Source organism: Electrophorus electricus, chromosome 25 (genome assembly GCF_013358815.1).
Source record: "Electrophorus electricus isolate fEleEle1 chromosome 25, fEleEle1.pri, whole genome shotgun sequence".
In the NCBI taxonomy this organism is placed as follows: Eukaryota; Metazoa; Chordata; class Actinopteri; order Gymnotiformes; family Gymnotidae; genus Electrophorus; species Electrophorus electricus.
The window spans coordinates 6,809,222-6,822,608 of record NC_049559.1 but is presented as its reverse complement, the minus strand read 5'-3'; the positions used below and the strand labels follow the sequence as shown (position 1 = coordinate 6,822,608).

Below are 13,387 nucleotides of genomic sequence, written 5' to 3'. Positions count from 1 at the left end.
GTTAGAGGTGTCTGATTGGCTGGGAGATAGGGACTGATTGGGGGGGGGGGTGATTGTCTGTGTGTGTGTGTGTGTGTGTGTGTGTGTGTGTGTGTGTGTGTGTTTGGCTGGGTGTGGGCCAAAACAGTAAAACACCCCTTTTAATGAGCATCACAAAAGCACAATTTCAAGCAAATATTTTAAGGGTGCATGGTGATGTCTGTCATCACAAGTAGAGCATAGGCAGTACGGTATGATTAACACTTAATTTAAATAACAACAAAGATAACACACAAGAGATTATGATGGGATTAGTGCAATGATGCTTTTTAGAAAATAAGCCACTACAACCAAATCTTTAGTAACACACAGAGTAGTCGCATAGCTTTTTTTTTTTTTTTTTTTTGGGGGGGGGGGCATATAAATATCTGTGACATTCAACTTTCCTCTTCCTGTTTTGCCTTCCTGAGGTATTTCCTGGTTAGAAATATAATGTCACAGTCCTGCAAATGTTTCATATGACATGTTTACTGCTTAAGTAACTTACAAACACTGAGATATTCATCCTCTCTTGCTAGACATCTTATATTAGAAATTCTTTGTCAGTAAAGTACATAACAACTATATATTGATTTTCTTTTTACTGAGATTTAGTCACTTCAAAGTATAACACTCTTTTTATGCGGTGTTCATACTGTCAGCCCTTGAATGTTACTTGTAAGACTTCAGCCTCTGTTCACAAGAGAGGTCCAAGGTCAAGCCCTGAGTGCACTTCCATTGAGACATGTCATATCATTCTATAGTGGAAATCACTGCTTCACAATTCTTTCCTGATTTAAAACACAAAAATATGGAGGTACAGTGAGAAAGAGTAACTCTGAACAGCTTCAGTCGTGTCCTTGGGGAAATAATAAGCTCTGCTTGACTTGAATTTGGTGTACTTTAACATGAAGCCCATTTGTTCTGCCTTGAATGTAGCTTTAGAAATTCATATTCTTTTGAAAAGCAAACCTGAAGATGCACCTTACCTGTAAAATCAAAATAGGAAACATTATGAGCCAAGTATTGCAGACTCAGTAAAGTTGCTGAGTCAGAGCAATATAGAGTAACAGAGAACCATACCGTAATAAGCAGCCATGCTCTTAAATGACCTGTCTTAATCAACTTGATTCTGTGATATGATGGGAGACCTCTTTATTGATTTGAGTCCAGTTCATAAAGGAAATAAATCTGTCGCTATTATTCATCCTTAGGATTAGCAATTGATTTCTTCAGCCAGCGCCTGTACTGGGTTGATGCAGAGCTCTCAGTCATAGGGAGTGTGCGTTTCGATGGTTCAGATGCATTGGTGGTGCTCAGTGGCAAACATGGTAAGATCAACAATCAAATGAAAACTTATGTTGCGTCACTTCATCCATCCAGTAACATTGCAAAATCATTACTATGGAACTCTCCTCTGTAGTACACATTTAATGTCTTAATTAATGTAATTACTGCAATGGCTATTAACCCTGGTCATTTACCAATTATTTGTGCATGCTTTTGGACAGAATTTCCTCCACCTTTCATCCAAAAAATCAAAGATATTGATGGAAATGTGTAGAAAAGCTTTGCAAATAAGTTAATGAATTGAATTTTTATTGTTTATAAACAATATCCAGGTATACCACAGCCATACAGGATAGACATCTTTGAGGATCTGATTTATGGAACTGGTCTGAAACATGAGGTGTTCAGGATACACAAGTATGGCAAGCAGTCTGCTGAGATTCTGGATCTTGGCATAGAAAAAGCTACAAATGTAATGATTGCCCATCGTTTCAAGCAGCAAGATGGTAAGAGATTTTTTTTTTCTACTTTAATTTTACTGCATCTGGATGGTAGATGATAAGATGGTAGTTTCATATTTTCTCACTAGTAATGTTTGAGTTGTGAGTGGTGCCAGTTTAAAATGAGCCTTGAGTTTGTCAAGAGGATGGAGTGTTCTTTAAATTCCAGCTCACAGCTATTCACTGAGTTTAGATGAACAGCACTCTCCAAAGAAGCCGAAGGTGATGCTGATTCAAATCATGTTCACAGTATCCTAACATGTCTTGACATGTCCAGACCAAAAGCTGCATATGGCATTCCACTGACCATAGTTACATATGCTGTAGAGTTTTATTGCCCTCGAAGATTGAAATATGTCTGTCCTCATTTATTTCAGATGTGTTTCAGAGGTCTCTCCTCTAACATCCACTGCCTCTCCATGCATTTCACTTTAAACCAGGATTTCTAAGTGCATGCTTGTCTCTATATACTGCTCTTTAGTTTTTGAACATACAGAAGAGTTGAAATACTTGTATACATAATCTAATCTTAATGAGTTGCAGTCATTGTAAATTCCACATTAATGTTTGCATTTGAAGCAATTGTTATTGAAATAATGCTTTTTATTTTATCATGTCTTTATCTTTTTTTTTTTTTCGATTCACTAGAATAAATAAAATCTGACTTGTAGTTGAAAGGCTTCTCGTCCCTACAGTTCCACTGCATTGCTGTTCTCTGCCCAGTGTTGATATACCTGGATTTCAAGACTTTGAATATTCGTACCCATGAACTCATTCATTCTGCTACATCTAGCCTTGATCAGAAACCCCAATCCATGGGCAAGGACCCTGGTTTCTATTTGTTCTCTGGGTGTTGTTAATGGCCTCAGAGCCAAAGAGAGAGCGTTTGCTGGTCTGGATATTAGAGTGTGAGGCAGCTGTGTCCCTCCCCACTGACTCATTAAAGCTACAGCTCTGGTCTGAAGAAGAAACTTATGCTGCTAGCAAAAGCCAGGAAGCTGAGGTTTGATGCCTTCAGCAAAACATACAAGATACCCTTTTGCCATTCTCTGCTCTTTCTCAAGTTACTTTGATGCTGATGTTCTATTGAAACCCTGACCAACCTTTAGCCCCATGCCTCTGGTGAGTTCAGAGACACCTCTGAGAAATTTGAAACCAATGGGTTGGAGATACATTACCAGAATGTGCACCTGGTGTGACTCATGGGTTTTGTTGGCAAGTTCATGTTTTACTGCTGGATCGCCAAGAAAAACAAAGCTAAATATAAAAGAAGCCCAGTCAAATATATAGAGACCTTTTTAAGCTTTTAAAAACAAAATGTTTTATCTAATAACTGAAATATGTTTTCCAAAGAACTGAAATTTCCCATCACACTGTAGCATTTCCACAGCAGTCCACTATATAGATGGTTGGATGATTTGACATAGAAACACTTTCAAGAAATCGGTTTCTGGTGTTGATCATTACAAAAGAAAGAATATTATCCATATATTTTAAAATACATCACAACCATCTTTATTACATGTTAAAACTAAACATCTCCTGACAAACTTGCCTCATGATCCATCTCTTCTTAATCATTCACTAAGTACTTGCATTTCCAGCATTTGGCTGATGCTCTTAGCAGAGCAACATAAATATTTATCAGTATGACAGTATGTGTTCTCCTGGGGAATGAACTGGTCTAACAGGTGAGATAAAGGAGTATTCTTAAGCAATACATTTTAAGTAATACATGTTAAGGATAGTATTTAGGTTCTGTCCACTCCCTCAATTGATGTCCAGTCAAATTATATCTTAAGAATTTTTCACAGATGTTTCGGATGTTCGCAGATGTGACACAGATGTGTGGATGATCTAGCATCAAACGGAACTCAGAACATTTTTTTTTTCTCCAAAGCACTTTTTCAAATGTAATGTATGCTTTGTGTATATGGAGAATTTAGAGGGTCTCATCATATTTGTATATGTTCACACAGGCATTGTTGCTTCTTTATGGAGGGGGGGGGGTGAAAAATTGAACAGGTGAAAAGAAACATATGTCACTGTGTGCAGGGATGGGAATGAAGAATCACTGACAGTTTTTTTTTTTGCTTGTTTTTTGCTGTATTGTCAGTGGCCAACCCATGTCTGAAGATAACCTGTGACTTCCTGTGCCTGCTCAACCCAAGTGGAGCCAGTTGTTCCTGTCCTGAAGGAAAGGCTCTGGTTAATGGCTCTTGTACTGACCCTAACATATCAGGTTAGCCACAACACAATGAATATTCAGATTGAGCTATTTTTCTGGACTTATCTTCCTGCATGCTCTGCTGAAAAGCATTGGAAAACCCACCCTTAAATGGCCTCAGTTTACTTTTTAAGTCCAAAAAACATTCAGACGCCTTTTCCTCTCCATTTAGAGTGCTCCCGCAGAGCACTATAAAAGGATAAAAATCAGCTGTGTCCAGAGGTTCAGTGTGCAGCGCTGCGCTTCAGTGGCTTTTGCTCTGTTGTCCTCAAGGTGAGCTGTGCCGACCCCCCTGTGAGAACGGAGGCCGCTGCGTGGCCAATGAGAAAGGGGACTGGCGATGTTACTGCTGGCCCGATTTCTCTGGAGAGCGCTGTGAAGTCAACCACTGCACAGACTACTGCTTAAATGGGGGCACCTGCACAGGGTCTCCTCTAGGTAGGCAAAACACCTTTGCTTTGGCTTATTAGGATTCTGCTTTGCCTTCATTCAAAGATCTCTGCTCTGGTCCCCAGATGGGCTGCACCATCCAAGTAAGTATTACTTTCGCCTCAAATATATGCCAAGCGTGTTCATGGGCGACTAATTTATTTGACTGACAGGTCTGTTTTTCTCTTGCATAGTCATAAGCATTTAGAGCTTTAATTCAGGACTTTACATTCAGGACTTTACAATCATGGCTTTACATTCAGGACTTTACATTCAGGTCTTTACATTCAGATCTTTACTTTCAGGTCTACAGTATTGAGGCATTTTGTCCAATAAATCTTATTAAGAATCACTTTAGAAGCCATATAGCAGGTTATCTAAAAAAAAACTGGAAATTTGCTGATATGATCTGGAGTATCCAAGATGTATATTACATGGTTAGATTTTTTTCCAAGGCTGTATATACAATTTATTTTGGGCATTCAAGAAAGGATTCATTTAGAATGAGAGGTATGTGTCCCACCTCTAGAAATATTACTAATGACAAAATCAGTGTTTGGTTGTGGCTGAATTAAAATTGGTTAATTGTCATTTTATATCTAAAGTCACACGCTACATTTAGCAAACAAGAATGCAATTATCCATACATCCTTTAGTCAGTAATATTTAATGGATTTTGTGATTTAATTATGTAACAGCTCGCACTTGGTTAATTTTAGCGTTAAAAAACAGGTATTTATTTGAATTAACTACACAAGTGCAAAATTGACCACAGGAGACTGATTGGTCAGTAGCAAATATAAGTGAAGCGGTAAATTCCTCAATAGTACTGATAATGTGCAGACACAGGAAATACATTTATAAAATGTCCTGTAGCAGTTTTAAGCACTATAATGCATGGTTTATTTCTTTTAATTCTTAATGCATTCTGTCTTTATTTTCATCTTTTATCTCAACAATGTTTAATTTGATTTTATGCACTTTATATTTTTTATTAATCATACTTATTTTAATTAATTTAATATTAATTTTATTTATTTATTTATTAAATTAACTTTAGTTTTCAATTTAAATAAACTATTTTTATTTTAATACATTAATTTTGTGACATTTATTTGGGGGGGGGGGGCAAACACCTCAGTATGATAGATCTCAGGACGTAATATGCTTTGTTATTCTTTGTGTACATGATGCACTTGAATTGCCAATGTGTATGAAAAGGTCTATACCAATATGTTTGCCTTGCCTTGAAGGTCCTTTCATTAAGCAGTCTATAATTATTATTCTATTCAAATATTTATGTCTTTTATGAAAGGAAATGATAACCATTGAACCATAATATCAATATTTCCTTAAAAAGGAACTAAAGCAAATTGACAACTCACCCATTTAAACTGTGTTCTTTAGATAAATGGTTACAAGCTACATGTGATGACAAAAGGGTGCCTCCTAACACTAATGTGCTCATATGAGTGAATGATCCGTCTCTGTCTTTGTCAAAGGGAAACCCACGTGCCGCTGTGCCATGGGATTCACTGGTCCCAACTGTGAGCGGCAGGTCTGTGATAATTACTGCCTAAATGGAGGGACATGTGAAGTTAGCCAGGGGAACCAGCCCGTGTGCCGATGCTTGGCAGAGTACACGGGTGATCGCTGCCTCTACCGTAAGTGTGAGAATTAGGCCACTTTAACTTTACTCTGCTTTACCCAGACTGTCTCTGCCCTCTGCAAGAACTGTTATAGGTTACTTTATTTATGTATTGGATAAGTTTGTGAATGATTCCTAACTAGTCACAGTTCTGTGAAGAAATGCTCACTGGAGCAACCACACTCAGGTGCCTGGGTGTAGATGGTATTTTTCAGAAAAAAAGAAAAAAAAAAAACCTCACAAACCTCTTATGAGTGAATTAATAATCTTAAAAGGCATCTGTTAGCTGTCCTTTTCCTTAGCTGTTCTGTTATTTTAATATTCAACCCAATCCCTATTTTTAGGTTATAAATTTACAAGTATAGTTTCTCTCTTTGAAGCAGATAACAGGAACAATGTAGAAAAACAGAAAGGGCAATTTCTAGTAAAGACAGCATTTGCAGTTTGTTCCCAAAGAAGATTCTAAACACCACTGAATCGACCTTGAGGTGTTTCTGAACTCTACTGATAAGACATTTCCTCTCTTATAGAGTAATTGTTATTGTAATTTGTAAGAAACAATTTTATCTGACACCCATTAATGCATTCCCACTGTTGTGCACCCAAGGGCTGATACAATTTCATCTCAGTACTAGATATTTGATGCGGATAATTGAGTCTCATTAAAGCTCTGTAAAATTCCAATTAAACTGGCAGATGATATAGAAGGACTTTGCTCTGGAATCCTAATTACACACACTCACAAATGATTGTTCTGTATATTTTTCCCATGACAGACATCTGTCACCATTATTGTGTAAACTCCAAGGCCTGCACGCTGTCCAGCTCAGGTCACGTGGAGTGTGTGTGTCCAGCTCGATATGAGGGGATCAAATGTGATGTTGACAAGTGCCAACGATGCCATGGTGCTCCGTGTATTATTGAGGGGGAGACAGGAGACATAGCCTGCAAGTACGCTTCATACCCGGCCCAGGAGTCCAGGACTGGGTTAACTGTTTATTTTCCACTTGTTTAAGAGCACAGTGTTATATGGTGCATTTATACAGAATATAATTCACAAGGTATTAGACTTATGAATTCAAGAAAAGTAGTCCATGCACCAGATCCTACCAAGAACACTTTCTCTCCATTTACACCTTGTTCATGCATATGATATTATGAAGACTACAAAGTCATGATTTTTTTTACATTGCATTTTGCTTGATTATTGAATGTTAATACACAGTTTCATTTTATTTATTTCAAACTGCCCGTTTAAAATGACTACACACCCTCTGTGTCTTGCAGTTGCACCAGTGGTAGAATAGCATCCAGCTGCCAGCTGTGTGATGGCTACTGCTATAATGGTGGCACCTGTCATCTGGACCCGGACACCAACCTGCCCTTCTGCCAGTGAGTAATGACTAAATAACAATCTTTTGTCTGTGTCCAAATTCTACCAATTAGACACACACGGCACAATGCTTCAGAGAGCCTCGCCATTCACTTGTGCAACGCCTCACAGATGCCATAAAACAGACTGATGCTTTTCTCATCTCTGGGGAGCAGAACAGCTCGGCGTGATGGCCCCTCGAGTTTAAGAGACTGCTTTAAAGCTCATTTTCTACATGAAATGTTTGCATTTAATGCAAAAACACTGAACACTCATGGACTTTAAATCAAGAGTCTTACAGAGCATGTGTGCCAGTGTACACTTTCTTAAAGTCACAGTTCTGAAAGTAGCAGCAGATCTCTCCCTTTAACTGACCTGTTACATGATATATGATTTTTTTTTTTACAACATGCAGTCATCTTTCTTGCCCAGAACATCAGGTAATGTTACTGGCAAGTTCCTGACAAAGCATATGACAGCAGACAAGCAAGAGAAAGTGTCCCTGTAGGCCTGGTGGTTAGCAAGAATTAAATTAAATTACACTCAGTTCCATTCAGACACCAAGCCGAAACAGGATGTTTATATTCATGCCGAAAAGCTTTGCAATTTTATCAAATTGTCTTCGAGATTTAAATGACATTTATGGCGATGTTTGACATAACAGAAGATAAAATCAATTTCTTGCAAATGATTTTCTGTGAGGGTAAAAGATCCCAATAATGTGGGATTTATTCACTGGCTCCCAGGTCCAAAAATGTGCATTGATTTATGTTCCTGCATGGAGAAATCAAAATAGTTGACATTAAATGCTATCAGTGTAAATGAATTTGTAATCCTTATCAAAGTCTCATTTTTAAGCAATGAACCAAACAACTTGTTCTCCAAAGCAAGGCAAATCTGTATTAATGTTACAGTTCCCATGTAAATGGACAGTAACTAAAGGGAAACGCCCATGAGGGATGAAATGCTAACCCATTTAGAACTCTTTAATATCTTAAATTAAACTTTAATGAATTCTCTTGACTTCATGCTGTTCCTACGTCTTAACCTACATGGTTTCTTTTACTTTTGCTTTCTGCATGTCTTATTTTTTCGCTTTTTAGCAAACCATGTTTCATATCAATGCTAAATTGACTAAATAAATTGACTAAATAAAGATGTTTGTTGCAAATATTTACATCACCAAATTGGATGCATTAATGGGTGGGGGGGGGGGTTCTGCATGAATATGAGATCAAAGGAAAAGTAATTTATTCTGTGCACAGTTTATGAGATGTTACGATTCTTTTAGGCAGCCATTTGGGTATTAACAAGATTTATTTTAGTTCATCTTTTTTTTAGGGTTTGACTAATTTGTGTAAGAATCGCTCATCTTTTGTTGCTGACCATTATGTTACAAATAACACTGCTGAGGTACTGTTGAAGATTGCCTTTATTGCACCTAGAAATGATTTTCAGACTTCATTGCAGACATGGCTATTTAACTGACCCAAGCTCCAAGTACAATGGCAAGTGGACAGCATCTGATTCTACCCTTTGGCAAAACATGTACTTAATATTCAAATTTTAGTTTGATGGGGACAGGAGCTTGTGCCACATGCGTCTGACTCGTCTCTTGGTTATATCCCTCAAACCAGTGCAATTTCTTGCAGCTGCACAGCTGGGTTCAAGAACCAGCGATGTGATGAGCTGGCCAACCCCTGTGATTACTACTGTCAGAATGAGGGGATATGCACGATAACCTTCCTTAACAAACCCCGCTGCAAGTAGGTCCCGCATCAACACCCATCCCATCCTGGCCAAAGACCTCATCTCCACCCTGCTCCATCCGCCTGTCAGCACCATGCCAGCACCCCACTCCTGGACACAGAGGCATCCGTCTGTCTTAGTTGTACTCCCCATGCCCAGACCACTGTAGAGGTTTCACAGCTGTGTGCATACAGTCTATTAAAGTATACTGATTACTATATAGTATATTAAGTTAACCTTTTTTCCTCTGTATTTTGATTTGCATGTGTGAGTTCATTTCAAATTCATTTTAAAACTTTGCTTGCTGTATATTATTAATTGTCTAACTTTTACATTTAAGCACTTTTGGACTGGTGTAAAAAACTATGTAATACTATTCCTACTCTGTTATTGGTAGAACTTATGATTTTCAACTTTCTCTCCTTTTAATGTGATTCTGCTCTGTTATCATCCACAGATATACTAACTTCAGTCATCAACCATCTGGTTAGCCACATACATGCCACCAATTTAACATTTCTCATTTCCAAATGAGACGACTCCTTTCGCTGTCTGTTTACACAAAGCAAAGATGTTCATTTTCCACCGTGTGAATTCATATCCTTTAACATACACATCTCCTTTCATGTGCACAGGCTGTGCTGTCTGTTCGCTGCATAATTCACCATGCTCCAGCTGAACTGATTAAAGTTTGTGTCGGTTATCTGATCAAACCCCGGCTTGTGGATGTTTATTCCCCAGGTGCTCAGCCAACTGGTCAGGGACGCAGTGTGAGAGGCCCGCCCCAAAGAGCAGCCGTTCCGACAACACAGCAGGAGGTGAGTGCTGGGGTCGCCCTACATCACTGCACACTCGGAGCACCCCTAAAGCTCAGGCCCACGAGTGTGCAGTGATGCATACCGCTCACTCCGACAGTGAACCTGGCACAGACTTCAAAGAACAGACAAAACTGATTTATGATGTAGGAGATTTAACACAGTGCCCTGTTTGCAGAAAGGTGCTTCTGGCTTTCCTTTAACATACATTACAGCCATGGCTAAGTACATATGAAGACATCTGCTGTTTTCAGTTACATTTGAATTTGTTTTAATGTGCTATTTGTCAGTGTATTACATTGGATCACGTTGTGATGTTTTTCTAGGAAAGTGTTAATTTATGTTTATGTAAAACAAAACAAAAAAGAAAAACACACATTTTGTTACAAATTAACACACTGAATTATGATAAGCATACTTTTTTTTTTTTACACACAGTGCAAACAAATAGACACGTCGTCTTTAGAGAAGAAATGGGTCCCTAGTGATCACACAGGCTTAAGCCCTGCTTTTTGTTCTCGTTCGCCACAGGCAGCATAGCCATCATTGTGCCACTGGTCCTGCTGGTCATTTTGATAACCTCGGTAGTGGCTGGGGTCTTCGTCTGCAGGCGACGTCAGAGGTAATACAGGGACACGGAGTATGGTCGATAGGTTGAGCATGCGGCGGGCTTTACAGCCCTCTTATGGGCAAACACATTAGTTTAAAATCCAATAGCTGTATCCTGGGGTGCAGTCAGGTTCACCACGTCATAAACATTTACAGTTGCTAGCAACTGGTCTTTCTCCAGCATCTCACAGTAGACATAGGGTGCCACAAACCTAACAGATGCTAAGCTTGGAAATGATCATCACTGTAGGATACTGACAATAAAATGTGTAACACGCTCTAGCCTGCAAGTATATTTTGCAAAAATTGAGTACCACATTATACCAAAATAAAGTTGAACTACACCAATACTGAATGTCATATTTAACTAAAGTCCTTGAAATAAACACATTTGAATTGCAATTGCAATATGAAGAAGTTAACATGGTCACATAACATCCAGAAATTGCTGAAAATTGCAGTTGAAGATGATCATGTGGGTGGATGAGCTGTTAATGTCAGTGTAGTGTGAGTAAAATACTTGAATATGTGAAAGAGTACTGTAAAAAACATATTTGGACTGCCATGTATAGTACAAAGCATTAAGCCAAATTCCTTACATGAGTGTGAACTGTCTGCCTCTTTGACATAACTTGAAAATGCCTTTATGGTCCTAGGGGTAAGAGAGTGCAGCGGCAACCCATGACCAACGGGGGCATTAATGTAGAAATAGGAAACCCATCTTACAATATGTACGAGGTGGACCATGACAACCACGCAGATGCTGGAAGCCTCCTCAAACCAAATTTCACGCTGGATCCACACAAGGTTTGTGTGTGTGAAGTGATTATGGTCATATTATTGTGGAGGCTGAAAATGATTAACTTAGGAACCACAAATCTCTCAGGAACCACAGGTTTACATCTTAAAATGACAGTGTGATGCTTTACTGCTCAGGAGGAAAGTGAGTACAGGAATTCACTGTCAGACTTGACGCTAAAGACTTCCTTGACATTCTTTGCACATTTTCATCCAGGGTAGCATTAATACACATGACATCAAGTACATTTTAAAATCTTTATTGATCAAGTCTATTTTCCCTGCGAAGTGAGCTTCAAAATAACATGATTATTTCTGCCAAATTGGGGATGTGCTGTCAAAACTTAGCAGTTCATTGGGGCTGCTGTGTTGACAAATACAAAACTCACGCCTCCAGTGCTGTTTATTGTCTTTCTCTTTTCCTCAGTCACAAGCGTTAGCAAGTTATTTTCTGAATACTTTCTGAAGTATCTTTTACATGCTATGCAGAGATGAGAAATGTTTATGGTCTTAGGATAGGTTGCATGTTTGGATAGTTTTGAAGGCAGAGTGTGTGTGTTCCAGGGGTGGTGTGTAAAATCCAGTGACCCTCGCACTCTGAACATACACTCTGTTCCTAAAGAAGTTATACCAGGACAGGTGAAGTCCACGGTCCCAATTATGGACATTAACCATTGCATGAATGACACTACTTCCCTCACTGTCAGTGTTTGTGCATGCATGCTGCTCACATTTTCATGTTCATTTTTCAACATTCTTTTTTACCTTTTCTTATAAAGCAAACATTCTGTTTTACCTTTAGACATAAAACAAACATTTTATTTTACCTTTATTTATTTTACTAAACACAAGAAAATAGCAGAATTCATTTTCAGTCAGTGTACGAATAACATAAACCTTACAATATATATTTAGAATTCAGTCAAATGTGTTTGTCAACCTCTCTCCATGCAGCCAATGAATTACTCCAACCCGATGTATGCCAAGATATACATTGATGGACAGACCTGTCGGAAGCCCGTCATCAGCATTGATGAACGGAGAGAGCTACTCCCAAAGAAACTAGAAGGGACGATTCGAGAAACCGCCGCATAGCCTGACTTTACACTTTGTACACTTTTCTCTTTTCTTTTTTTTTTATTTTTACGTCAATGTACAAAATGTATAAAACACATGGAGAAAAAGGATTTTCTATTTCAGGACCTGCTAACTCTGTTAGGTTTGCTTCTATGTTTGGCGGCAGCGTTACCTCTCTGTATCTGTGCTATGAACTTCAGAGTTCATACTTGTGTATTCCATTGTTTTGGTTTTTGTTTTTGTTGTTTGTCTTTTTTGTTTGTTTGTATGTGTTATACATACATATACTGCACTGCACTATATATAGAGCTGCTGATTTGGAAATTACTTATCCATAACAAGAAAATTACAGTAGCACACATACACACACACACACACATTTTATATATATATATATATATATATATATATATATATATATATATATATATATATATATATATATGCGCCTCCTATAACTATGTATTTGCTTTATTACGTTGGGTCAGTGACCATGTGGCACAAACGTTTTTTTGCTTTGTTTTATCATGTTATTTACTTAATGTCACCTGACCATGATATTTCCATTTCCTTTCAACATTCAACTCATTTATACATAAAGGATGTTTTAAAAATGCATATTTTCTTTGAGTCGGTTCTAGAGGGAGTGTTTTCTTCTTTGTTAGATGTACGTTTTGTTCATCTTTGTCTCTACAGAGGGCTACTGATATCATCTGCATTAGAACTTAATTCATGACTTCTTGTCTTTGGTTATATATTGTGTGCTTAAAATAACAAACTGCCCTGTTATATTTGTCACATTTCTTTTGAGTGATATTGCTTTTCATCACTGAAGATAATGCTGCAAATATGAAA

At 38.1% G+C, this 13,387-nt stretch overlaps 1 protein-coding gene across 1 annotated transcript in view; it reads left to right on the top strand.

Moving 5' to 3' along the window:
* The window catches only part of lrp1bb (low density lipoprotein receptor-related protein 1Bb), a 217,304-nt gene extending 204,400 nt beyond the window's left edge, over nt 1-12,904 (top strand). Inside the window, 13 exon segments of the mRNA XM_027032840.2 lie at nt 1,233-1,349; nt 1,641-1,814; nt 3,925-4,050; nt 4,309-4,473; nt 5,967-6,128; nt 6,889-7,063; nt 7,400-7,504; nt 9,137-9,250; nt 9,975-10,051; nt 10,580-10,670; nt 11,314-11,464; nt 12,020-12,094; nt 12,410-12,904. Of these exon segments, the coding sequence (XP_026888641.2) occupies nt 1,233-1,349; nt 1,641-1,814; nt 3,925-4,050; nt 4,309-4,473; nt 5,967-6,128; nt 6,889-7,063; nt 7,400-7,504; nt 9,137-9,250; nt 9,975-10,051; nt 10,580-10,670; nt 11,314-11,464; nt 12,020-12,094; nt 12,410-12,550 (1,673 nt within the window). The 3' untranslated portion in view covers nt 12,551-12,904.
* Nucleotides 12,905-13,387: the final 483 nt, after the last annotated feature.